This window comes from Pelodiscus sinensis, chromosome 27, assembly GCF_052426305.1.
Source record: "Pelodiscus sinensis isolate ZL-2025 chromosome 27, ASM5242630v1, whole genome shotgun sequence".
Classification (NCBI taxonomy): Eukaryota; Metazoa; Chordata; order Testudines; family Trionychidae; genus Pelodiscus; species Pelodiscus sinensis.
Genome location: NC_143078.1, coordinates 10268387 through 10294306, shown reverse-complemented (window position 1 = coordinate 10294306; position 25920 = coordinate 10268387). Strand labels below are relative to the sequence as shown.

At 51.9% G+C, this 25920-nt stretch overlaps 1 protein-coding gene across 3 annotated transcripts; it reads left to right on the top strand.

The window, feature by feature from the left end:
• The first annotated feature begins 38 nt into the window (after nucleotides 1-38).
• PRICKLE4 (prickle planar cell polarity protein 4) lies at nucleotides 39-25837 on the top strand. Of its 3 annotated transcripts, XM_089773559.1 has the most exons (10): nucleotides 44-2231; nucleotides 2827-2944; nucleotides 4159-4262; nucleotides 15966-16137; nucleotides 20452-20559; nucleotides 21322-21450; nucleotides 21624-21827; nucleotides 22249-22435; nucleotides 22622-22960; nucleotides 23625-25837. In XM_089773559.1, exons 4-10 carry the CDS (start codon nucleotides 15982-15984, stop codon nucleotides 24158-24160), a joined length of 1659 nt encoding a protein of 552 aa, XP_089629685.1. In that variant the 5' UTR covers nucleotides 44-2231; nucleotides 2827-2944; nucleotides 4159-4262; nucleotides 15966-15981; the 3' UTR covers nucleotides 24161-25837. The 3 variants fall into 3 exon arrangements, with proteins under 3 accessions (XP_089629683.1, XP_089629685.1, XP_089629684.1); XM_089773557.1 differs by lacking the exon at nucleotides 15966-16137 and having other exon boundaries at nucleotides 39-2231; XM_089773558.1 differs by lacking the exons at nucleotides 44-2231; nucleotides 2827-2944; nucleotides 15966-16137 and adding an exon at nucleotides 3813-4003.
• The last annotated feature ends 83 nt before the right edge of the window (nucleotides 25838-25920 follow it).

The following is a 25920-nucleotide window of genomic DNA, read 5'->3' as shown; positions in this document are numbered from 1 at the left end:
TGAGGGGAGATGGGGCATTTGGGGGGATGCTGGGGGAGCTGACCCTGAGCTAAACATTTTTGCACGTGAAGAGAGACAGAAACTAGGGGAAAGTGCAGAGCAGTGTACACACTCCACCCTCCGCACACAGCCCACCTCCCTCTACCCAGCTCCTGCCACAACACTGTGCATATGGTCACACACAGGCTCCCCCAACAGACAAAACCCCATGGGTGCTCCCACGCCACATACACAAAACAACCAGTAGTCCCCACACCACCTATGCCCTCTCAGACAGACCATCCCTTTTCTCTAGTACAATATTGCTATTGCCAGTCAAAAATCTCCCTTGGTCCCCAAGGAGAGAGATGCAGTTAAAAGGTGTGTCCCTGTTTTTCCTCTCCATACATCCTGTGGATACTTTCAAATACATGCACACTCCAGTGGCTGCTAGTAATGTGATATTACCATAAAATAAATCCATACTAATCATCGCTTATCCCCAACATACCATGGGCAATGCTTAAACTAATTAGATAGTATTCATTGTGTTTTACAATATTTTTCACTCCCTGTACTAAACTGCTGGGTCTGTTATTAAACAGCTGTCAGAAGTGGCTATCAGTCCATGGGTGTAGAGTGATCCCTGAATTCTGTGATTTGTAAAGTACTTGGTGCTTCTGTGTAATGAAAGATGCTGTAGAAATGTAAGGTGAGATCATATATTAAATCCTAATTCGGTAGGAGGGCTCCCTTTAGCAACAAAGTGCTCACTCCTAGTCTGTTACCCAGGCATCTTCCACCACACTCTTCAGAGACTATGAGACAGGGACACCCACCTCAGGGCACTGTGTCTTCTGCCCAGCCTTGTATCTGCCAACTGCAGCATTCTCAGATTCAACTACAGTAGTACCTGCTCACAATATCCGCATAACTTCCCTGAATAGAATTAGCATTATATATAGTCTGAATGCATGGGATATAAATAACTTTCATAATTAATATTGCTAGTGACAACTATTTAAAGATGGGTTTAACATGAGTTCCCTGATTTATGAACAGGAATAGGTTATGGTTGTTCTAGCCAACCTATAACATCAGTGTTAAATTCTCTTCTGAAGTCCACAGGTGTGATAGGGAAGAATTTAACTCTGACCTCTGAGGGCACATCTACACAGCAGGGCTAAAGTCAAATTAAGCTATTCAACGTCAGCTACATCAATTGCACAGCCGAAGTCGAAATAGCTTAACTCAGTTTTTGGCGCTGTCTGCACAGCAGGAAGTCAAAGGAAGAACACTCTTCCTTCCATTTCCCTTACTCCTCGTGAAATGAGGGTTACCGGAGTAAGAAGTCCTCCAGCTCAACATTATTTTGGAAAAAAAAGACTTGTAGTGTAGACGTGTACTATGTTATTTCAGAATAATGTCAGTTATTCCAAACTAATGGTGCAGCCTAGACGTACCCAGAGAGATTGTTTCAAATGGGTTTTGAACATGACTCCGAGAAAATATCCTTGTCCATACCCGTGAGAGGAATTAATCTGAGACTTCTGCTGGCAACAACAGTGATGGAAATTACCTGTAGCTGGAATGCTTCTGATCCCCCTGTGAAATTCTCCCCGGCCGATGGAGTTGTCTGGAGGCATATGCACTATATGAATAGGGCATAATAAATGTGCAACCCAGCTAAATATGGCTCAGGACATACTACAAGAATGGTAGAGGGCTCCCTTGTGAGAGGGAAAGTAGGAAGGCATTACTTCAGTGGTGGGCAACCTGTAGCCCACAGGGCACACGTGACCCATCCAGATTCCATATGTGGCCGGCAAGACATTTTCCTGGCCCTTCCCTGGGCTGAGGGGTGGAGCATGTGTCTGGGGGGCCTGCCAACAAGTGGGAGCTAAGGGGGTAACTGCCCTGGGACCTGGTGATCTTAAAGGATCTGGGGCTCCTAACCACCTTTACTACACTTTACATTGCTCCTGGTTCTGGCCAATAGGAGATGAGATATTTTGCTGAGAGGCAGGGGCAGCATGTGAAACCTCCCCCTCCCCTTTCCCCCCAGCACTCAGAACAGAGAGCCACAGAGAGCAGCCAGCCATTTTGAGCAGCCTGAGACTGTGACAGGCAGGAGCAAGGGTGGGAAGGGGGCTGAGCAGGGGTGGGAAGAGGCAGGTCCTGGGGTGGAGGGGGGTTTTCCCGGGCTGGCAGTGCACTGATTCCTGCAGGGCTGCTGACTGGGCGCCACCTAGGTAAGCACTTCCAGGCCAGAGCCTGTCTCTGGCACCCCAGCCTCTCTCTCCCCCAAATTCCCTGCTTCACACTACCACCCCCTCCTGCCCCAGGTCATCACCCTCCCAGACCCTGAACCCCCACTTATACACCTCCCCAAAGCCAGAATCCTCTCCTGCACCTATACTCCATCCCTGACCCTGACCCCCAATCACCTGCCCCAGGTTACCATCCAAACCCTCTGCACTCATCCTCCCTCAGACCACAACTCCCTCCCAGACCCTGCACGCTCTCCTACATCCCTTCTGGACTCTGCACCCCAAGCTCCTGCCCCAGATCACAACCCCTCCTTCACCCAAATGCCCTCTCAGACCCCACACTCTCTCCTCCACCCCAGGCTCCCTTCTGCACCCAACCTCCATCCCAGACTGTGCACCCCCTCCATGACGAAGTGTGGCCCTTGAACACTTACAAAAAGAGTCCCCACCCACATCAAAAATTCTTGCCCACCCCTGAGCAAGGCAGCACCTTCTGAGTTACCATTGTGTTATAATGTCTGGTCTTGTAGATGGGAGCTTAAGTGTGATTGAAATGTTTCCCTTTCTGTGTAAATAGACACAAATGGCAGCGAGTGAATGGACAAGGACACAGAGGAGGCAGGGATATTACAGACGGTGCACACAGAGAAAGAACTCAAGCAGCGCAATGGGACAAAGTCCACAACAGCAAGCAGGCAAGATAACACTGACCCCAAACCCAAACACAGTCGATTAACTTTCACTGGGTACAAGGTGGTAGAACAGTTTCCTTAGAGCTTCCCTTTAGCACAGGTTGAGCTGCATGTGCCTGGACTGGAGCTCCTGTTAGAAAGCCAGGCTGGGTGAACTGAGCGAGGTAGTAGTATTTGAAGGGCAGAGCTCCCTGGTTGTTGTGTTTGACAGGTGGCCAGTGAAATGCTATTGAACAGGGGTGGTGATACATAGAGGGCATGCTGAAGGGTGGAGCATCCTCCCACCTCTGCTACTGACTGGCTGTGTGACCCTGGGCAAGTCACTTCACAGTCCTCAGCATTTCACTTATTTGTGTTGCCATAGTTCATCGAGGCCCCAGCCGTTTGGCTAGATGCTGTACAAACCAATAACACAAGCTATGCTGCCAAGAGCTTACATTGTAAGCATAAGCCGAGACAAGAGGTGACACAGCAAACAGGGGAACCCGAGGTATCAGTCAGACAATTATAATGAATGTCATTAATAGCAGTCAGAGCTCTCCAGCTGCCTAACCATTATTTTAGGCATCATGGCTGAAGTGAGTTTTAAGGAAGGAGTCGCTTCCCTGTGCCTCAGTTTCCCCATCTCTTAAAGGGGGATAATTATCTTTACCTTCTTTCCTGAAGCCTCAAAAGAATGTGTGAGCTGTGTAGCATAATAATCATCACCGAGGGTAACAGCAACAAACCAGTGAAGCAGAGGGAATGAGACAACAGATGGGAGGGAGGTAGAGAGGTAGCGAGCAGCAAAACATCGCCCAGTTCTTTCCCCTGCAGGGTTAACAACAGCCTCCTTTCGTCTGATTTCCCTCCCTGCCTGCTGCCATTGGCTGCCTCTGTAGGTTTAAGCTAAAAAGCCCTGTAATTAGGATCCCATCTGACACAGATCCAGTTTCCTGGGCAGGCAGATTTTTAAAAAGAAGAAAAAAAATCTCCCTGGTTTAGCCTGGATGTTTTCCTTTCGCTTTGCTGCAAAACTTTCCACGGCTCAGCCACTCTCCTGCCTGAGGCCCTTGGAAGCAGGTGGAGACCAGGGTGACCAGCCAGCCCAATATTATGGGGCTATCCCAATATTAGGGGCTTTGTCTTCTACAAGCAACTGTACTCCCCCACCCCCCTTCCGCCCTTGGTTAAAAATTGTGTCCTGATTTTTCACACTTGCTATCTGGTCACCCTAGCTGGGGTGCAGCCGGAAAGGGGCAGGAAGAAATACGAACCTCGCGACGTGTGGGCGAAGCCGATCTGTGCTGTGGCGCGGGAAGGAGGGGGCCTCGGAAAGAAGGTAGGTGATTGATTGTGTTGCTGCGGGGCCCAGCAGAGCCACGCTGTGGGGGGTGGCGCGCTGTTATCGTGGGGGTGCTGAGAGCCACTGAACCAAACTGGAAACCCTGCATGGCATGGAAAGTCTGAGAGTTCTACTGCTGCACCCTGCTCTGGGGGCTGCAGGAATCGCAGAGGGCAAGGAACAGGAGGGGCTTTCAGTGGAGGCTGTCTTTACCCTCCCTGCCTGGGCCAGGTGGAGGCACTGGCAGAGGGGAGAGAAAGAGAATCAGGGAGGGGGGTTCCCCCTGTGAAAACAGCACTGGGGTATCTAATCTAGGCACTTCCTCCCCCCTGAGGAGGGTCCCACAGAGCAAGCCTCAGGAATCCTGCATAGAAGAGGGGACTCCCCCGCTCACAGAAAACAGACACTGGTTGGCTCTGCGGCTCAGCTGCAGGGGACAGAACTTTCCACTACTAGCTCGCCCCTCTGCCGGTTTCTGAATGGGATGGAAGGGCCACTGAGCCTGGCACTCTATTGCCCCTGTCACAGGCCGGGATGGCAGGCAAACAGCAGCTCCGTGCTGCCCGAAAAGGGGTGGGACACCAGGGGCCAGATATTCGACAGAGTCCAGTGCCCACACTGCGAGCCAGACCTGTGTATCTCCAAAGAGCCCTGCTGGAGCTTCGAAAGAGCCCAGCAGATTGAGCGAATCTGGCTGTAATGGTCACCGTGGGAATGGTTCGTCCCTGGGCGCTGCTGAGCACTTAACACAGCTCCTCCTGCATGTAGGTGCCTCGGTGGGAAGGAAAAGCTAGCGCCGGGTGTGTGAGAAATCGTGCCAGGTGGGAAAAGGCCTCGCTCTCTTGCCGGGGAGTTTAGTATTTTGAAAATTGTTAGTTTTCTTGACCAATGAAGGCAACATTTTGCAGTGTTCCACCAAATATTCTGCCTGCTGGGCTGTCTTAGAGCCTCGTGCTCCTGCCTGCAACCCCGATCACCTGGTGGAAGGCACTGCTGCCAATCTTGAAAAGGCCTGACTCCAAAGCAATCCGCCTGATGGGCTGCCCCAGAACCTCAGCCCCTGGGTCCCCTGCCTCTGAGGCAGGCTTCTGAGAAGCCAGGCGAGAAAGCAGGGATGTGAAGTCACAACTCAGAAAGTTGAGTATATAGACCTGTATCTCCAGAAGTGGCAGGGAATTGAGACAACCGGAGGCCTGATTCACAGAGGGCTGAGAAATTGCAGCTCCTGCTGATTTACGTTGGCATTGGGGATTCTCTGGTCTGACCCTAGGTGTCTCAAACCGGGCACCCCAGAATTAGTGGGCATGGTTGAAAAAGGTGGTGACAATGCGGTAAGCCCCTTTGTTTTCCGTTTTTACTGAGTTTTACTGAAATATCCCTGCATTTTACAAAAAACATGATTCATTTTTTCCTACTTGTCACCCTCCTTTTGTATCTTTCAAAGATACAAAAATAAAACACATTGCTTTGTTAGGAAAATACAATACACAGCATGAGATATGTGTTATAATACATTGGTCTCTGTGTCTATGCCAAATGGTTTCCCCATGAAGTAAGGCCTCTAGTACAGTGAGGCTAGTGAGGGGGCTGCAAGAGTGGTCCCCCTTCATCTCAGTGGGCCACAAGATTGTCAAAACCAAGACACTCTCCCGCGACAGGATAGTTTTGCTCACTGCACTTGTGTACCCAGAATTTTATCAGCGCTTTGATTGGATGCAGAGGGAGCGCACGGCTCTCCCAGCCAGTGTTGGGTGCAATCAGCACCCTCCTCACTTCATGTGCTCTTGCTTTACTTTTGTAATACTGGTCGGAAAAAAAACTATGCAGATGAAAACCAGTAGAATCTGGTAACCCTGTGCATGGACAATGGTAAACAATGTTTCATGGGCCCCACACAGAACCCCAGTGAGCTGCAGGTTGTCCGCCACTGCTCCAGAAGATACACAAAGTAAACAAACAGGCATGCTGGCAACCTCTGAATTGTGTGCACATCTGAACTATGGCACATCTGAACTGTTAAGGACTAGTTGACTAGTTGATTCCCCCTTCCCTCCCCCCCGCTTGCTGCCTCTATCAGATAGAGGCAGCAAGGGGGAGGGGAGGGGTACTTCAAAGTGGCAGTGCCGCACAGCTGAGCTGGGGATCAGCTATGTGGTGCTGCCGCTTTGAAACCCTGAGGTGGCGTTTCAAAGGGGCAGTTGCTGTACAGCTGATCCCCAGCTCAGCTGTGTGGGGGCTGCCCCTTTGAAACGCCACCTCAGCATTTCAAAGGGGCAGCACCGTGGAGCCCAGGGTCAGCTGGGCAGTCCCCAGCTGACCCTGAGTTCTGAGGAAATGCCGCGCGTAGCCCACGATTAGTTGGGGAGTCCCCAGCTGACCCTGGACTCTATGCAGCATGCAGCATGCAGCGCAGCATGGAACCCAGGGTCCATGAGGGCACTGTGGCTTTGAAATGCACAAGAGCCCCCACTGGGGACTCTTGTACATTTCAAAGCAGGCATAATGCGTGCAGCCTGGAGTCAGCGGGACTTCCTACTGGCCCCAGGCTGTATGCACAGTTCCACATACCTCCTTTGTAATATACAAGAGCCCCAGCAGTCGCTCTTGTACATTTCAAAGGAGGAATGCGGAAGCACTTATCAAGTAGTCGATGGAAATTCCATCGACTACTCGACTAATCAAGTAACCTCAATTTAACATCCTTAATCTGAACATACTGATGCAGCTCATGCCCACATTTCAAGCTGTTAGAAGATAATGGTTTAAAGATCTGACTCACTAGGGCTATGTCTAGACTGCAAGCCTCTTTCGAAAGAGGCTCTTTCAAAAGATACTTTCGAAAGAGCCTCTTTCGAAAGAGAGCGTCTAGACTGCACGTTGAAATTTCGAAAAAGCGGCTTGCTTTTTCGAAAGAAAGCATCCAGTGAGTCTGGATGCTCTCTTTCGAAGAAGCCCTATTTACATTGAAGAACGCCTTCTTTCGAAAGAGGAACTTTCGAAAGAAGGCGTTCTTCCTCGTGAAATGAGGTTTACCGCCATCGAAAGAAAAGCTGTGTTCTTTCGATTTAATTTCGAAAGAACGCGGATTGAGTCTGGACGCAGGGGAAGTTTTTTCGAAAAAAGGCTACTTTTTTCGAAAAAAACCCTGAGTCTGGACACAGCCTAGAATGAGAAGAAAATGAAAATCTGTATCAGAACACAAGGACCTATTTAATAGTTTTTTACAAAAAAAAAACAGGTGCTAGAAATGCTGTGACCCAGTTATTAAATGTAAATATTTATAGGCTAGCTGTTCAAAGCATACAACAGTAAACTGTTTATTTAAATGAAAAGTTTTATTTGGGGATTAGGGATTGTTTTCTTAATCGCATTGTGAGTTTGAGTTCTGTTTTAGTTCTACAACAAACTACATTGATAAATGGAATTCAAAGCATTAATCTTCTGAATCCTTTTTCCCCGTGTCTTTCCACCCATCAAAATAAACCCTCATATTTACCCAGAAAATTAGTAATAGTTTTTTGCACGGATGTTCACCTGTTTTTGTGGGGGTTGTAATAAACACTGATCAGTTCCCAGGTAAAAATTAAATCAAATCAAAACAGAAATGAACGGCCCTAAGTATATGGTGTGCACAGAAAGGGCATGTCTACACTAGGAAATTATTTCAAAATAACTTAATTCAAAATAATAACTCCTGAAATAATAATTTTTAAATAAGTGTTGAATTCCCTGAGGAAAGCAGGAGTAGTTATTTCAAAATAACCAGCCTGTTAGTCCGAAATAACAGGCTTGATAGTGTGAATGCTCCACTTATTTTGAAATAAGGGGGGTGATTTCAAAATAACTTCGTAGTGTAGACTAGGGCAAAGAGAAGTGATGAAAGATGAACGTTATTCCTGATGGCTTTAGTCTTAAACAACTGCATTTGGAACCAAAGAAGGAATGTTGAGCGTGAGTTGAAATTTAACATTATGGGCTTGGCAGAAGAGAGCTGGAAGGGAGCACGCACAGCCCTTGGGGAGCTAATGTAGGAAAGCAAAATACTATTTCACATTCATTTAGTGCATTTCTCCTGAAGATCTCAAAGTGCTTCATAAAGATTCCTGTAATTACTGTTCCCATTTCACAGCTAGGAAAACTGAAACTCCCAAGGGAGAAGTGGTGTTTCCAGGGTCACACAGCAGGTCAGAGCCAGGATCAAACCTTAGGAGGCTGGCCCCACTATTTTGGGTTCCAAATACTAAGGGCAGCCAGGGTAAGCAGGATTCACTCAATGGTGGAGCTGCCTCTGCTCACAGAATCTCTGAATTGAGGAACTAGATATTGAAAAACCCTAGTGAGGAGCATGGACGGAGATAACAAAATATTCTCCCCAGGGATCCCATGAGTTGCCTAGCACCTCTATTCATGGTGGCCCCCATGGCCTAATGGACAGGGCATAGGCCTCCTAACCCAGAGTTTTCCACCTGGGGTTTGAAGACCTCCATCCTTCCTGGGTGTTGTAAAGACATTTTTCACCGCCACTTTCTTGCACCACAGGGATGAGCCTGGCAAAGTCATTAAATCCTTTTTCACATGGATGAGTGAGCACTAAGGCCAGTGATTCATAGGGCTTCCTGCATAGCAGGACAGGGGGCAAGACAAGGACATGAGGAAGGAAAGACTGAGGCTACATCTCCACTTGCTGCACCGGAGATCGATCTTCTGGCATTCAATTTAGCAGGTCCAGTTAAGACCCGCTAAATCAAACACTGAGGACAGCTCCAGTTAGCGCCATTACTCCTGGCAGTCTCAAGGAGTAAAGGAAGCCAATGGGAGTATTCGCTCCCATCGGCCTCCCTCTGTGAAGACGGTGCTAAGCTCAGCATAAAGTAAGCTGACTCCAGCTATGTATTTTATGTAGCTGGAGTTGCACGCCTTAACCCAACCTTCCGGGTCTAGTGGAGGCCTGGCCTGAGCCAACCAACTAAAGAGGGGGAAGGCACTGAAGAGCTCTGCAGAGAAACAAAAGGAGAGGAACCCATCTGAGCTCCCTGCCCCTTCCTTGGGAGGTGCTAGCTATTGTAATTCCCTGCTAATTACAGGGAATTGTCCACAACCCAGCTGGCAGCTGCCCAGGTTGATTAGTCACATAAAGCCCAAACACAGGCTAGGACTGCAGGGACTGGATTAAGTTCCAGCCTAATCCTTCCTGACCACCTTCTTCCCGCCAGGGATACCACTGTTATTTCTCTCTAGGCCCCATGTATCCCCTGCCAGCCAGAAGTCTGAGGTCCATGCAACATCAGTGCTGGCTCCTCTTATTTGACTTTCACCCCTGATCTGAAGAAAGAGGGGATGTCAGCCTCCATGGTCCAATCTATCCTTGGCTTCTTGGCTGAGTCTACCCAGAGGACATAGGTGTGATGGACGGACTAGTCCCTTGGAAACTGGTGTGACATCCCCAGGTGAATTTCAGTAGGATGCCCATACCCCAGCAAAAAGCTGCAGGAGGAGAACTGGGCATGGTGGTCAGGGTGCAATACCGGGGGCGTTTGCTATTTTAGAAGGTCCTGGCTGGAAATCAAGGGAGAAAGGTTGTTCCTGAAACTCTACTGAATTATTGGTACTTGTATTTCCATAACACGCCCAGCACCCAATCAAGATCAAGCCCCATTGTGCTGTCAAGACACACAGTAAGGTGCAGTCCCCGTCCTGCAAAGCTCCCAAAGCCTAAATTGACAAGACAGACAGAGCGTACGAGAGAGGACGGATCCTCACCGTTTTATAGACAGGAAAACAGAAGCACAGAGGATGGGCCCTGCTCCTCAGACCTCAGTGTTCAGTTGCCAAATTAGCACTCAATGTTGCCCAAAAGAGCCAGAATCGTGTGAATTCATGGTGGCATTTACTATTTGTGTGCGTGTGGACATGTCTGTATTAGCCTCACAGCAAAGTGACTGACCAGGAATTCTACAGTTGGTTAACACCACCATAAAACAGTGTTTCTTAAACTTTTTAAGACCGAGGAACACCAAACAGTAATTTTTTTTTAATGAGGAACACCAAGGATTTTTTGTTGAGCCAAAAGAAACCCAAAACACCAAGATCAGGGTGGGGGGGAGGGGAGCGGGGAGGGAGAGGATCAGAGGGAAAGTTATTGAGGGGAAAAAAGGGTCGGGGAAAGTTATTGAGAAAAAAAATTGCCTGCCCCCTTTAAGGGTGGCCATTTTGAATTCTGTTGTTCTCTGAGGCACACCTCTGACTGCCTCGCAGCACACCGGTGTGCCACAGAACACAGTTTAAGAAACACTGCCGTAAAAGCATCTGGGTTGGTTAATTACTTAGATTTGTTAGTAATTAAATCACCCATTTTAATATCATGTGCGGCTCCCGAGCCTCGTCTGAGTATCCCTACTCTAGGTATTTCAAAACTGCTCAGCTACTACATAGGTACCTAACGCCCCTAAATCCTTGCCAAAGCCCTAACACTGCTCCACAGCTAGCTAGCAGTTTGGAGCCCTTGCTGTAAGCCCTGAGGCAGGCTTCCCAGACCAGGCAAGGGAATTCCTATTTTGCTGGAGGACCTGATCTTCTAGGGGTACACTGAACACTCCTCCAACCTGCTACCTGTCCAGCCCGGTGTGGAAGGACCAGATGCAGGTTCCCCACAGGACAGCTCATGCAAGAGATGGTAGCACAGGGAAGCATGGGGCAGACAAAAGAGCGGTGTCGTGCGAGCAGGAAACAGAGACTGCATCAATACGGGCACAGACTACCTGAGCAGGTGAGCTGGCTTCCTTGTGCTACCATCTCTTGCATAGGCTGTGCTGTGGGGAACCTGCATCCAGTCCTTCCGTGCCGGGCTGGACAGGTAGCAGGTTGGAGGAGTGTTCAGTGTACCCCTAGAAGATCAGGTCCCCCAGCAAGATAGGAATTCCCTTGCCTGGTCTGAGAAGCCTGCCTCAGGGCTTACAGCAAGGGCTCCAAACTGCTAGCTAGCTGTGGGGCAGCTAAACTTTCACGGCAGTGTTTTAAACTTTTAAAAGTGATATTAAACTTTTATGACAGTGTTTCTTAACTCCAGGAGAGGGCTTGAAGCTGAGGATCTGGAGAGGCACCGATTTCCAGCCCAGGTTGGCCATTCAGGCATCCCAAATCCCTCTCCTTCTTCCCAGTGTTCCCCAGTCTACCCAGTGTTCCCCACTGGGCTACCGCAGGAGGCTCCCCACTCAGCTTGTGGGCTTCTGAGGAGCCCTTGCTTCACCACTGAGATCAACTCTCCTCCCTACCCCCCAAAAAAGTGACTACCGGTCACCCCACCACTGCCAAAAAGGCTCTAATGTCACCGGTGGACTCGGGGTCCATCCTGTTTCTTAGAGCCCTTGGCAGAGCCCCTACCCCTACTCTGTTCTTCCCATACATTATAGTAGGAGCTTGGGGACCAAGGACTGAGAGCACTAGGCAGCGTAGCATCTCGGGGCTAGGCATTGCAATGCTGAGCAGAAAATCAGAGCCAAAGTGGTTTTGCTTAAGGCCGGGCAGCAGGGCTGAGGCACAGCCAGGAAGAGATCCCTGAACTGAATCCCAGCAAAATGCTTCTGGCTGGTTGAGGCCCATGCCCTGGAGATGGAGTTCTGCAGAGCAAAGCTTCCCCTTTCGATCCGTGCTAATATAAGAGCAGCCATACTAGGTCAGACCAAAGGTCCATCCAGCCCAGTATCCTGTCTTCTAACAGTGGCCAATGCCAGGTGCCCCAAAGAGAGTGAACAGAAACGGAATCATCAAGTGACCTCTCTCCGGTCATCCATTTCCAGCCTCTGACAAACAGACACCATTCCTGCACATCTTGGCTAATAGCTACTGATGGACCTAACCACCATGAATTTATCTAGCTCTTTTTGGAACCCTGTTCAAATCTGGTCTTCACAACATCCTCTGGCAAGGAGTTCCACAGGTTGACTGTGTGCTGCATGAAGAAAAACTTCCTTCTGCTTGTTTTAAACCTGCTACCTATTAATTTTATTTGGTGACCCCTAGATCTTATGGGGCAAGTCAGCCCATCAGTATTTGGTCCACTAAATGCAAAGGTCTAGCAAGTTCATCTCCTTCCCCTCCCCTCTTTTCCCCCAGCTGTATTTGTGGTCTTCCAGTGGGAACCACAGATTTCCCTTTCCCTCCTCTGAGGTCTGCTGCCCTGCCACTCTTGGGTGCTGGGCACTGGGAACATGGAACAAAGCAATGCCTCCTTTTGTGTTTTTTCCTCCTGTTCATCTGACAATCTGCTAAGTTAATTATTGACCCAGGAGCCCTACAGCTTCCTGTGATAATTACCTTGGAGGAGCAGGGAGGCATGGGGAGGAGACTCAGAAAAAGAGCCATTAACTCGTTAAAACCAAGAATTCCCCAAAGGTGTAGCGATGGTTCATTTTAAAAGCCCCAGTGCATGGCTTGGGCTCTTCCCACAATGCTTGCTCTGCTATAAAGCTACTTCTCCTAGGCACAAACAGCACTCACAATTCCCCTTGCTGAAGGGTTGTCACAAAGGGGGTGGGGGGGGGAAATCAATGTCACATGCCTGCTGTAAAACTGATCCTACCTCCTGGAAGATATCTCTGTGCCTTAGAAAGGGGCAGAGGCTGGCAACAGGATAGGTAGGGGATTGTGTTGTAGACAGAGATACTGTAGCGTGATGCATATTGGAGACGCAGCTGTATTGCAGAAGGGAATGTGTTGCAGAGGGTACGGTGGTTTTCCAACTTTTTTTTCTCATGACCCAGGTGAAGAAAATTGTTGGAGCCCGTGACCCAACATAATGTGCCTGAGGTGTGAGCTGAGGATGAGAGCTTTGGGCTGTAGGAGGGGCCTCCAGCTTTGGGGCAGGGCTTGGGCAGGAGGGGTTTACCTTGAGCAGTTCTCGGTAAGGGGTGCAACGGGGGGGGGGGGCTAAGGCAGCTCCCTGCCTCTCCTGGCACTGCAGACCAGGCTGCCCCCAGAAGCAGCCACCAGCAGGTTCCCAGCCAATGGGAGTGCGGAGCTAGTGCTCAGGGCAAGGGCAGTGCCCGGAGCCCTGTGTGCTCCCCCCACACACATGCCTAGGAGCTGGGCCTGCTGCCGGCTGCTTCAGAGGTGCACAGGGCCAGACTAAGGAGGGGGGCTAGCCGGGCAGCTGCCCAGGGCGCCAACCTATGTGGGGCGCCTGATGGCAGCTGTAAGGGGCACAGCGCACCGGGGAGCGGGGCCGTGCATGTGCTGTGCGCCCGGGGGTGGAGCCATGCATGTGTCACATGCCCGCTGCCCAGAACGCAGGAATGGCTCAAGCCGACCCTGGGGGTGCAGCACAGTCTGCGGTGCAGGACAGGCAGGGAGCAGCCTTAGCGCCCCCCCCCCCGCTCACCTGATACCCCCTGCAGCAATGAGACTCAGGGCCCAACATTCCACTCCCGGTCCTGGGACACGACCGGTAGTCTGAAATCCCCTGGCATATGGCACAGTAGAGGGGCAGGCTCAGCATTGCAGAGGAGTTCACATAGGGCATCTGGGAGATGCCAAAGAGGTGTTGCAGAAGGGCACAGCCATACTGGGCCGTGCCATTGGCCCAGCTAGGCCAGTAGCTGGTCTTCCGACAGCAGCCAATGCCATCATCCAGCTTCTGACAGTCAGAGATTAAGGATGCCCAGAGCATAGGATTGCATCCCTGGTTAACTTGATTAATACTTATTGATGGACCTGTCCTCCATGAATTTAGCTAATTCTGGTTTGAACCCTGCTATAAACTTTGGCCTTAACAATATCCTCTGGCAGTGAGTTCCACAGGTTGACTGGGCATGAGCTAGCTTGCTGGAAATGTCCTGAGAGCACAGATAAATGTGCTTGCTGGAGACGGATGCACATTGGGTATATAAACAGGTCTGCCCAATACAGAGGGTGCACGTGTAAGCTCTCCGTTCCCTGTAAACTGAGCGATTGGGCAGCTGCCCAGGAGAGATTCAAATGCAGCCCAGCTGATTAGCAGAGCACCCACAGCCGGCAGCATGTGTTTCTACTGGTGGTGCACATCTGCACGTTTTGGTGCGCATAACAAAATGTGTTCCACACATAAATGGAAATATTAGAGGAAACATTGGTGGAGATCCGTGTTGGGATCGTGGTGTGTGATGGTGGAGGTATGCATCGCAGGCCATGTGATTCAAGCACAATGTGCAGGGGTCGGGAGCAGAGTGTGCTGGCTTTGTATGCTACAGTGTGATTCTGGCTAATGGGCCAAGTCGAGGGAGTGAAGATGAACCCCATGCTGGGCGCTGACACAAGGTGTAAGTTACAGCAGCTCTGATGCCCATTCTGACTTGAACCTCATGAGCGAGCAGACAGACGCGATTTCTCACAGCAAGTCGCGCTTTGTCCGGCTCTGAACTTGCTTCGACTGGGGCGCCTGGCTTCCTGCAGGCTGGATCAAGGAATGCTCTACATCCCGCATGCTGAAATCGGGGTCAGGGCTTGGAAATTCCCCCAGGGCAGTGCTGCTGATCAGTCATGTTGCTGCAAATCTACCCCCTCTGCAACCCAGCCGCAGAGTGTCAGCCTCTGGGAAGGCATCCAAGCAACGGCAGGGGTCGAGCAAGCCGTCACGCTGCCATCTCGGCTTTGTTTTGGAAACCGAAGTGCGGAAGGAAGCCAGCGATGGAACAGAGACCTGGGGGAAGGGACTGCTTCCCACGGTGTAACCATTAGCCAGGAAAGCAGCCCAGTGACCGCGGGGTTAGGTGGCTGCCTAGGCTAGAGGGAAGGATGATTAATAACAGAACTGTGGAGGGCGTACAGGGAAAAATAATAGTTTCCCACTGCACTGGAATAGACAAGCGAAAGCTGCTTCCTGCGGCTGCACTTAGTGTCAGTGCACTAAATCATGGGATAACGAGGGGCTGGTCCCACTAGGGAACGCTCCCCTACCTCGCCTCGACATGCGACAGAGCCAGAGCCATTCCAGCCGGCTACCGCAACCCGATTCAGGGTTCATTCCCTCCCACATCAGGGGCCTCTCCCAAGGGCCTGGCTGTCTGTCCCAGCTCTCTTAATTCCTTACAAGCAGCCATGGCTCAGCTCGGAGTCCAACCCACCCCCGCCCCGCTTTTCAAAGCTCTTTCAGGCTCATTGGTTGAGCCAGAGAAGTCCTGTTATCTCCAGCTAACTTTCCAAGGTCTCTCTCCATACTCCTTCCTTCAGTGGGAAAAAAAACCTGGTTGTATGGATGGGTGAAGTTCAGTAGACCCCAGCATTGCTTTGCTGGGTACTGAAAAGCAGCTACCTCTGGGATGGAACTGCTCATTTCCCTCCCTCCTGAGTAAAGGCTGGAAGGTCCTCTTCTTACATGCACAAGGCTCCATATTGGTTCGGTAAGGCCATAAACATACATCACGAAGCACTCATTATACAGGTTCCGCCTAGGCACTCAAGTGTTCCATGTGGGTAAAGGAGCAAAGGCTCTGGATCAAAGAATTATGCAGGTTCTGTATGGGAAAAGAATGCAGCATGATATAGGTAAATGCCCTACAGACACCATATGAGTTCTGGTTCCATATAGGTTTTGTATGACCAATTGGGCCATGTCTTGATAGAAACACCAGCACAAATTTCAGGTCCCGTGTGAAGGCACCGGCCCATCAGGACATTCTGCCTGCCCTGTGAACAGCCCTGCCCCATCTCCCTTTGGTTTTGTTTCAGTTCTCTCCTCCTGCTGATGTCCCTGCTGAGCCCCGCATGGCCCCGGAGAGACAAACCTCCCTGCAGCGGGCCACTAGCTGGCCTCCCACCCACCTCCTCTTCTTCCGACAGTGACTCCGGCTGCGCCCTGGAAGAGTACTTGGAACCTGCGGCCAACGCTGCCCCGGCACAGGTAGGCAGGGCCCTGTCGTCAGCCCAACAGCTCTCCCCTCGAATCGGAGCATATGCTGGTGCATCGCTTCCCCCACAATCCACTCTGCCACTGCTGGGCCTTTCCCTGCCAATCGTTCAGCCGCCTGCGGTAGTTGACGCCCAGCAGCAAGCAGGAGGGCTGACACTGGTCCTGTTGAAACCTCCCATTCCATCAGGGCGTCGCTCCTGGAGTGACACCCCAGAGGAGTACAGAGGCTATAGCAGGGCTAAGGCTACGGTTGTGGGGTGCAGTCTTGCTGGGCTTCTTGAGGTGTTTGTGTCGTGCCTGCTACAGGAGAACTTTGACGCTGGACTGTCAAGGCAGGGCTGAAAGGGGACTATGCCAACTGCTCTTCGGCAGCCTTGCCCACCGTGTTTAGTTCAGGCCTGGGCTTCTCCAGAAAGCCGGCTGCTCACATGAAGAAACAAAACTTCCAGGCATAGCCTGGGACAATCCAACACCTTTTCTTTCTTTAGGACCAGGTCCATGCCCAGCTCTGCATTCTCCTTTCACCTGCGCAAGGGTGGCCCCGCAATGGAGCTTAATAGCTTTGTTGATACTCAGAGCAGGCCAAGGAACGAACCTTAAGTTTGCTTAGAATCAAGGGTCCCATGCTGCTTTGTGGTTAAGCTAATCTAAAGCAGGGGGCTTACTCAGCAATAACTTTCAGACCAGTCGTTCTCAGCCTTTCCAGCTGACTGTCTCTTTTTCAAGACTCTTATATGTCTCATGCACCTCCAAATTTCACCTCACTTAAACATTGCTTGCAAAATCAGGCATTAAAATACAAAAAAAGGGTTACGACACGTTAGTACTGAATGCTGCTTTCTCATTTTTACCATATCATTATAAAATAAATTGACTGGAATATAAATATTGTAAGTTACATGTTAGAGTATACTATATGGAGCAGCATAAGCAAATCAGGTTGAAATTATAGGCCTTGTCTACGCTGTCACGTTTTGTCTTTTGCTAACAAAACCATGAAACCATTTTACACTATAAAAATGCAACTTTTGTTAGGGAAATAACACCCTATTTTGGTGACAAAAAACTTCCAGCCTTGCAAGAGACTTTTGTCTTTTCCCCTCCCTTTATCATCAACAAAGAGCCAATGTGAACTCTGCTGTTTGTTGTCTCCACAGAACTGGCTTCTGCCAGTATCCCACAATGCTCGGCCTGATGGCTGTGCTCAGTGTTTTGTGATCTCTGCTGCCCTGCAGACATACACCCCTCCCCTTTCAAAACTCTGGGACGTATCTGTCAGCTGAGTGAGCTACTCTGTTTCTGGAACAAACAAAGAGCAAATCATTGGAATTCTCCTGTTCTGCCCTGCTAGGAACACAATGGCAAGCAGGCTGCTGCTGCAGTGGGAGGGCTGGAGAGACAGCTGTGCTGCTTTGACATTCCTCAGCATGGAGAGCTCACAAAGCTATGAGGGAATCCCAAGAAACGCAGGGATCAGCTCTACCTCCCACAACACTGCACTGTGGAATGCTTCCCCACATTGCTTTGCTAGCTCCCCTGTCGACAGATAGCACAATATGGCCATGAAGTGTCAACAACGGGAGGCAGAAAAACCAGTCTGACCAGTTTTCACTTTTGCTGACTTTTGCATGTGGATAACACTTTTGTCACCAAACTTTCCCAGTGTAAACATAGCCTTAGTTTGTACTGATTTTGCTACCACTTTTTTGTAGACTGTTGTAAAACTAGAGTAGTAGGGTTGCCAGGTGTCCAGTATTGATCCAGACAGTCCAGTATTTTCACTTCCTGTCCAGTAAAAAAAATGAAAATACCGGACACTTAAAATGTCCAGTATTTTCTGATATTTTTTCCCTGCCAGGAGGTGAAAATACCAGACTTGTCTGGGTCAATACAATACACCTGGCAACACTACATACACACACTCAGCAACTGGGGCCAGCTCTCCCTCTACCCCACTTACCTGGTTCTGCAGGGGAGCTGTCTGGCCCAGAGCAGGAAAACAAGATGGCTGCTAGCAGCCTGTTAAAGCCAAAAAGCCTCAAAGGCTTTTCTGAAAGGGGCCATGCTTAATAACTCTTGGGGTCCTTTTTTTTTGCTCAATAACTCTCAACAGAATTTTTCCCCCGGTGTTTTTTGGGGGAGGGGGGAAATGGGGTGTTCGGTATTTTTGGTTAAACCATCTGGCAACCCTAAACTCTAGCTGAATTCATGTAATCCCCAAAATACCTCTGAGTACCCCAGGGTTATGTTGAGACCATGGCTTTGGAAAATTGCTGCAACAGGTAGTGTAGTAACAGTAACCACAAAATATGTTCAGGAGATATAACACAATAATACCACCAAAAAAAGGAACAAACAATCTCTAGTTATATCTTGCTTAGGTAGCTGGAAAGGTACAAAAATAACCTAAGAAGTATATAATAAAAGAAGGAAATGGATGAGGATTGGCATGAGAAACAATAAAAGGGAAGGGTATAATTAGCCTAAGAAATCATAGGGGAAATAAGACATCTGCAGAGTAGATGCAGGTTGTCAGTTACCGTCTGCAGCTGTTGATAACTTTCTGCCTCCTCGGGTTTGTTCTGTCTTTACTAACTGTTAAATCAGCTTTGAGTGGACATATTGATTTTTCTGAGGCTTGTTGTTATTGAGCTAATCCAGACTCCAGAGAGCCTCGCACTAAATGTATCATTTTTTATTAATTATTAATTACTAGTAAGGATGTTAAGGATTAGTTGACGATCTCATAAGCAAATGCTTATTGGATAGTCAGTTGACTAGTCGATTTCCCCCTCTTGCTGCCTCTAACAAAGGAAGGGGGGAGAAGGGGTACTTCAAAGCAGCAGCACCACACAGCTGAGCTGGGGATCAGCTGTGCAGCGCTGCTGCTTTGAACCCCCAGGGCAGCATTTCAAAGGGGCAGCCACCGCATTTCAAAGGGGCAGCCGCCGCACAGCTGATCAGCAGCTCAGCTGTGCAACACTGCCCCTTTAAAACGCTGAAGCGCCGTGGAGCCCGGGGTCAGCTGGGGACTCCTCAGCTAACCCCGGGTTCTGTGCGGCATTTCCCCAGAACCCAGGCTCAGCTGGGGACTCCCCAGCTGATCCCGGGCTCCACGGCACTAAACCCTTTGAAATGCTGAGGCAGCATTTCAAAGGGGCAGTGGCCACACAGCTGAGCCAGGGATCAGCTGTGTGGCATTGCCCCTTTTAAATGCTGCTTCGGCATTTCAAGTGGGCAGCCACAGTTGATCCCAGGCTCAGCTGTGTGGTGCTACCCCTTTGAAACACCGAGGCGGCGTTTTAAAGGGACACTGCCACACAGCTGAGGCGGGGATCAGCTGTGTGGCCACTTCCCCTTTGAAATGCCGCCTTGACATTTCACAGGGACAGCACCGTGGAGCCCAGGGTCAAATGGGGACTCCCCAGCTGACCTCGGGTTACACGTGGCATTTCCCCAAAACCCGGGGTCAGCTGGGGACTCCACCTTGGTGTTTCAAAGGGGCAGCACCTCACAGCTGAGCCCAGGATCAGCTGTGCAGCACATTGGAGCCCGGAGTCAGCTGGGGACTCTTGTACATTTCAAAACAGGCACCCACGTGCAGCTCGGAGTCAGCGGGACTTCCCATTGTCCCCGGGCTGCACGCAAAGTTCCGTATTCCTCCTTTAAAATGTGCAAAAGCCCTCGCAGGGGCTCCTGTACATTTCAAAGGAGGAATGCGGAAGTGCCTATCGACTAGTCGAGTAGTCAATTAACCGCAATTTGACGTCCTTAATTAGTAGGAGACTTACCCGGTGTGGCCCAGAGTGGCGAGAGTCATGCGGCCAGCTTCTCCCTTGGGCTGACCCAATTGGTGGCTGTTCGCCGGAGAAAGCCCAGGATGGCCACAGTGGGCCGGGGTGGCCCAGGCAGTGGGGGCAGGGCAGCTTTTCCCCCGGGGCTGGGGTTCTTGCTGCCCCCCTGTGGCCATTCATGAGTATCACAATCCCTGCTGTTACACCCCTCCCTCTTTTACATTTGATGCAAAACAATCACATTCCACGTACATCCCATTATCCTGGCACAATCCAACCCAGACCTTGTTGTAAATTATGATAAGAGGAAGCTGCCTACCGAATTTGGTGGTTCTAGCTTTTACCGTTCAGGCGGAGTTCTTGAACAGATGGGCTCAACAGGCAGATGGACGGCTGCACAGACAAACACCCTCTTTCAAATATATAGTAGATTGACAAATGATTAATCCTTGATTTGTAGTTACCACCACCCTGGAAATCTTTTCACGTCTGTCCCATGTGAATTCTCCAGGTATTTTCGTGCTCCGACGTGCCCTCGGTGGACACGGTTCCTGCTGCCATCAGGAGCCAGCTCCGGATCAAATCTCTCCTTCAGCAGCTGCCTCCGCAGGACTGCGATGTAAGACGGGCAGCAACTTTCCCATGGGAGTTCTTTACGTTGGCGATGGCTCACACATCCATCATTCCACCGCATGAGCCAATCTCATGCTTCCATTCTCCTTGGGCTTTGCCACCTTTTGCTACTCTATCCTTAGCTCCCTCCCCCATATCACCCTGTGTTCCTCTGTCCTGGAGCACACCAATTCTTAGGTCTTTCCACTCCAAAGACAGCTCTGATGCGCCTTAACCCTGCTTTGCAGCCTCCCCCCCCCCCCCCCCGCCCAGTATGCCACTTCTGGGGTCCCCCAGAACTGAACTTTGCCAGTGCCTCTGATCCCTGACCTGCCATTGCTCCTGCAACTCAGATTCCTGGATCTCTTGAGCAGAAGGAGCCAGTGATGCCAAATTCTGCACTGGCTCTGACAGTGTGCCCGTGTGCCCACGGTGGCTCCACCAACCAGGGCTGGTTCTAGGAGCAGGGCAGTCGCTCCACCCCCACCTCCCGGGGACAAAGCATTGCTGTGCCACTCAGCTGAGTTTCTCCACTCCTGATTGGCCAGCCTGCCTTTTTTGTTTTCAGTTCTTATTTCTTTGCTCAGTCACATGGGCTCCTGATGCCTCCCTATCCCAAACTCCTGGCACTTGTGCCTGTGTTCTGTTGTGATGCCCATGGCCGCAGCATCCAACCACCCCTTCCATGTGGGAGCCCCAGACTGCGGGGTGAACCCCCCTCCCCCCAGAGCTCCTGCTGCTGGAATGCTACCGTCTGGTTCCTTCCCAGGACAGGTACTGCCCCACCCTTGGGGAGGAGGAGAGGAAACAACTGCAAGCGTTCAGTGCCCGTCGCAGGCAGGAGTCACTTGGGCAGGGTCTGGCGTACCTGGTGCCCTCCGCCTGCCTTTGTGAGAAGGTAAGCTGTTGCCACGCTCATTCCAACCTCCCTTGTGCCCACGACAGGCCAGGGAACTGTAGGCAAGGATCCATCAACTGTGCCCCTTCTTCCACCCTGTGAAGACCTTTGACTGGCCAGCTCACAGGTCCCCGGTCAGTTTTCAGGGCTGATGCCACCCATTTGCCTTGCAGTGCGGCAAGAGGGTGAATGCAGGGGATCTGGGGGTTTTTGCAGCCAGGCTGGGGGAGCGATCCTGCTGGCATCCCTCTTGCTTTGTCTGCCATGCCTGCCACCAGCCTCTGGTCGACCTGATCTACTTCCACCAAGCGGGGAAGGTCTACTGTGGCCGGCACCACGCCGAGTTCTTCCGGCCACGCTGCGCCTCGTGCGATCAGGTAGGCACACAAGCGACTGTGCAGGCTGCGTGGGGCTGTGTCCTGCTTTGGGGTCACGGGAACTGCTAGGCGATGTGAGTCCTTGGCTCCGTTTAGTCCGGCATCCCCACCATACGGCACCAGCCCATTGGGCCATCTACTCCGGCCTCCTGGCTCCGGTGGACGAGGCTTAAAGAAAGCCGAAGGTACCCTCTTATATAAAGTTGCCCACGGTGGGGCCATGGGCAGCAGGGTTCCTTTCTGAGCTCTGCTACAACCCACTTTTGCCCTGCAGAATGAAGTTGGATCACCCCCATCTCAGCATCAGAAATAAGCTCAAATCCATCCCTTCCCCTCCCTCCGATTTACAGGAGGTTGGGTTACAACCCAGATCCCAATCTGGTGTCCGGCTGAGGTCTCCCCTTGTGCCTTCTCCCTCCAGCTAATCTTCACAGATGAGTGCACGGAGGCAGAGGGCAGGCGGTGGCACACGGAGCACTTCTGCTGCCTGGAGTGCGACCTGCCCCTTGGGGGGCAGCGGTACGTCATGAAAGGCAGCAGGCCCTGCTGCTGCAGCTGCTTCGAGAGCCTGTACGCGGAGCTGTGCCAGGCCTGCGGCGAGCTCATCGGTAGGTAGCCGTGCGCGGCTCTGGGCTTGGGGAGGGCGCCTGGCCACAGAGGGGGCTCGGGGCAGCCAGAGTTCCAAGGCGGAGGGTTATGGACATGGGACGGCTCGCTGGGGGAGGATGGGCCCCACCCTCAGGTCCTTGCAGTTCTGCGTGGGAGCAGCCTCTCTCTCGCTCACTGCCCCTCAGGTGTCGACTGCGAGCAGGCCACTCACCAAGGCCGGCACTGGCACGCCCGGGCCTCTTGCTTCTGCTGCAGCCTCTGCCGGATGCCGCTGCTAGGACAGCAGGTCATGTCCTACCACAGCCTCCTCTACTGCTCCGAGGCCTGCCGTTTGGAGAAAGCGGCAGCGGCCTCCACAGCCTCCGACTCCTCTGACTCCGCCTTTGTGTCTGCTCCGTCGCCCGACTCCACACCCGTCTCCAGGGCTAGCAGCAAGGGCAGCAGGAACCCCCCTGGACCAGGGATCCCCCCTCTGGCTCTGGCAGTGGGTGGTGATTCCAGCCAACAAACGACAGAGATGGATGGTATGGTCACGCGCAATCCGCTTTGAAAACTGGGGAGGGGAGAAATCTGGGGCAAGAACTCTGATCCAGCCCTATCAGGACAGGGAATTCACAGAATCCTCCCCTAACAGCCAGCGGCCAGCAGCATTCCCCGGGAGCTGGGTGTTTGTGCAGCCGCCCAGGAGAGATTCCAATGCTCCCCTGCTGATTAGCAGAGTGCTCCCAGCTAGGTTTGTTTCTACTGGTGGTGCACATTCACACATGCTTGGTGCACACACAGATTTATTCCACACATGGCTGGAAAAAAATCTGCACATGGCTGGTAAAGAATAGAGGGAACATTGGAGGCCAGGGAATGTCCTCCAGCCAGCACCTAAAGCCAGGGCTGGCTAGAGCAGAGGACCACTCTCCTTTTGCTCACATCCATCAAGTCACTGGGAGGCTGCATAGAGTCAGGAGTAGTCGAATCAGGCCTATAAGCTTTACTGTGACAGACCAGCTGATTAGGCCTCATGTGCATCTCCAGCAGTGTCCGCCCAGCTGGTGTGATGGGATAAGCCGTGGGGTGGGGGAAATTCTGCCCTGATTTATGTAGCCCCATTGGCTAACTGAACTCGGCTTGGGCTCCATCACTGTATAACGGGGGGATGTTCAGATCCTTTTCCTTCTCACTCTCCCCTTTCAGAGATGGAGGACTCCCCAGATAACACCTCCATGCGCGCCACCTTCAGACGCCGGGATGGCCACGGACCAGCGTTCAAGGAGGGGAGTAAGGGAACTGCCTACCCCAGTGCACTGGCACAAGCAGCTGCTGCTCCCGCAGGCCAGGAACAATCCTCTTCCACCCCACCCAGTGAACTGGGCCTGGATGGACCCACGGCTTTGGGCGACCAGCTCACAAGGCCCGAGGAAGGCAGCAGAGCCCAGCACTTTAGGATCAGTTCATCCCCTGGCCCCAGGACGGCCGCACGACGGAGTCCGGTCCCGCAGCTCGAGGACACCTGCCCCCAGGATGTCCCGGAGGAAGATTCCTGGTGCCCGACCTGCTCTTCCTCTTCAGACTCCGACTCGGAGCAGGAGGGCTTCTTCTTTGGGAAACCAATCCCGCAGGTGGGGGCAGGCTACCCGGCCCTCCCTGGCAGGGAACGGAGCAGCTTTGGCAGGGCTGCGGGAAGGAGAGCCAAGCTGCGGGGACGCAGTAAGCACTGCAGCATTTCCTAGCCGGGGGGAGGCTGGGCCAGGAGCGAGGGCTCCCACGCAGCATGGGAGGGCCAGAAAGGGGGTGGACAGCGGGAAGGAGAATTACTTAGCCAAGTGTATTTAACCGGAGGGAAGAAAGAAAACGAGAGGGTCCCCCCAGCACCCAAGCCAGGGGAAGGGACGGATTGTCCTGGGCCAGCCAGTTAACCCTAGAGAGAGCACAGCCCAGCATGCAGGAGTTTACACCCAACCCCAGGCGGTGGGGTGTTCAGAGGTGCTAGTCTGGATGGGTCAGTCCCTGCAAAGCTGTGGCCGCGTTTACGAAGGTGGCGGGAACCAGCCCCCGCACTGGCAGAGAGGAGCCTTTGGGTCCTTGCATTAGCAGCTGGAGGGGTAAGCAATGCTGCAGGCCAGGCGGGCCAGCCCTCTGACTAAGAACAGGTACAGCAAGCGGAGGAGCGGAAGGCAGACAGCCCTCAGGGCCAAACGCCTCTTACCTCACACCCAGACCTGGGAAAAGACAAACCAGCCCACCCTAGTTGCTCTGCAGAGGCCATTTTACTGTAAAAGGTTATCGCAGGGGGTTCAGGGCGGCTAGCAAGGACACATGCACAAATCTCTCCGCTGCCCCACAGTAGGTTCTCCCAAGCTCCGAGGGGCAGGAGGCAGAGTCTGGCTGCTCTGCCTTAGGTGTCCTAGGAGGACCTTTGCCCTTAATCTCCTGGCTGAGAACCCGGTGTGCGCCCCCATGGGGACTGAGCCAAGATGGACACAAGATCCTTCCACTCAAAAGCGGATGCAGCTTTTTGACCCACACTCTGAATGCGGGTGACTGGGCTCTGGAGAGAGGAGGGTTTGGAAATCCCAGAACCAAACTCCCTCAGCCCCACAGGGAGGGGCAGAGCATGAATGTGCCGGTGTATTGCAGAAATCAGTTCCTAAGCTTCACCAATAAAGCGCGACGTGGACCTGAAAGGAAGCGGGGTGTGGCTAAGCAAAGCAAGTCGCGGTGGGGACCGACGGGCCTGACTGCATCCTGCAGGAGGAAGAAGGAAAGGGCCTCCGTGCATTACAGGGCAGCCAGTTGCTGCCCAAAGGAAAGCAAGCGGCTGAGGCTGGGTGAAGTCCTTCCCCTCAGGGTATGTCCACACGACACCCGCAGTGGTGGCACCGCTAGGGCCTTGCAGGTGTAGCAATGCAGTGTAGACACTTCCCACGTCGCCGGAAGGGAATTTTCCTGTCAGTAGTTAATGCACTTCCCCACGAGGCACCAGCTACGTCAATGGGAGAATCCTTCCATTGTGTCTACGCAGCAGGTTAGGACAGCCTTGGATTTAGGTGTGGGCCAGATCTAAGCCACTGGCATGGAATATGCTGGCGGAACAGAGCTTTTAAACAGGAGGGGCGGGGGCTCCAAAGGGCTGACGGAAGGGGCCCAGGGACGGAAGAACAGGGGAAGTGCAGGTCAGGAGCAGAGGGTGGGGAGGGGCGTAGAGAAGCAGGGCTGCCAGGCTTCCATAGGACTGAGAATTAAGCTGGCCTTGGGCCATGTTTTTAAAAGAGTCTAGCTCCCATGTAGGTGGAAAATTAACTGGACACATTTCCGAAAGAGCCCAGCACCGTGGCTGCCAAAGAGCTTGAAAATAATCCAGCCCCCTGGCTCTTTTAAAACACCCATCTCCTGCACCGCCCCTTCCTTCAACAGGAGAAACACCCCAAATGCAATGTTTCGGAACAAGCCTATAATGGCCTCCTCGAACAGCTGCTGCCGTGTTTCCCAC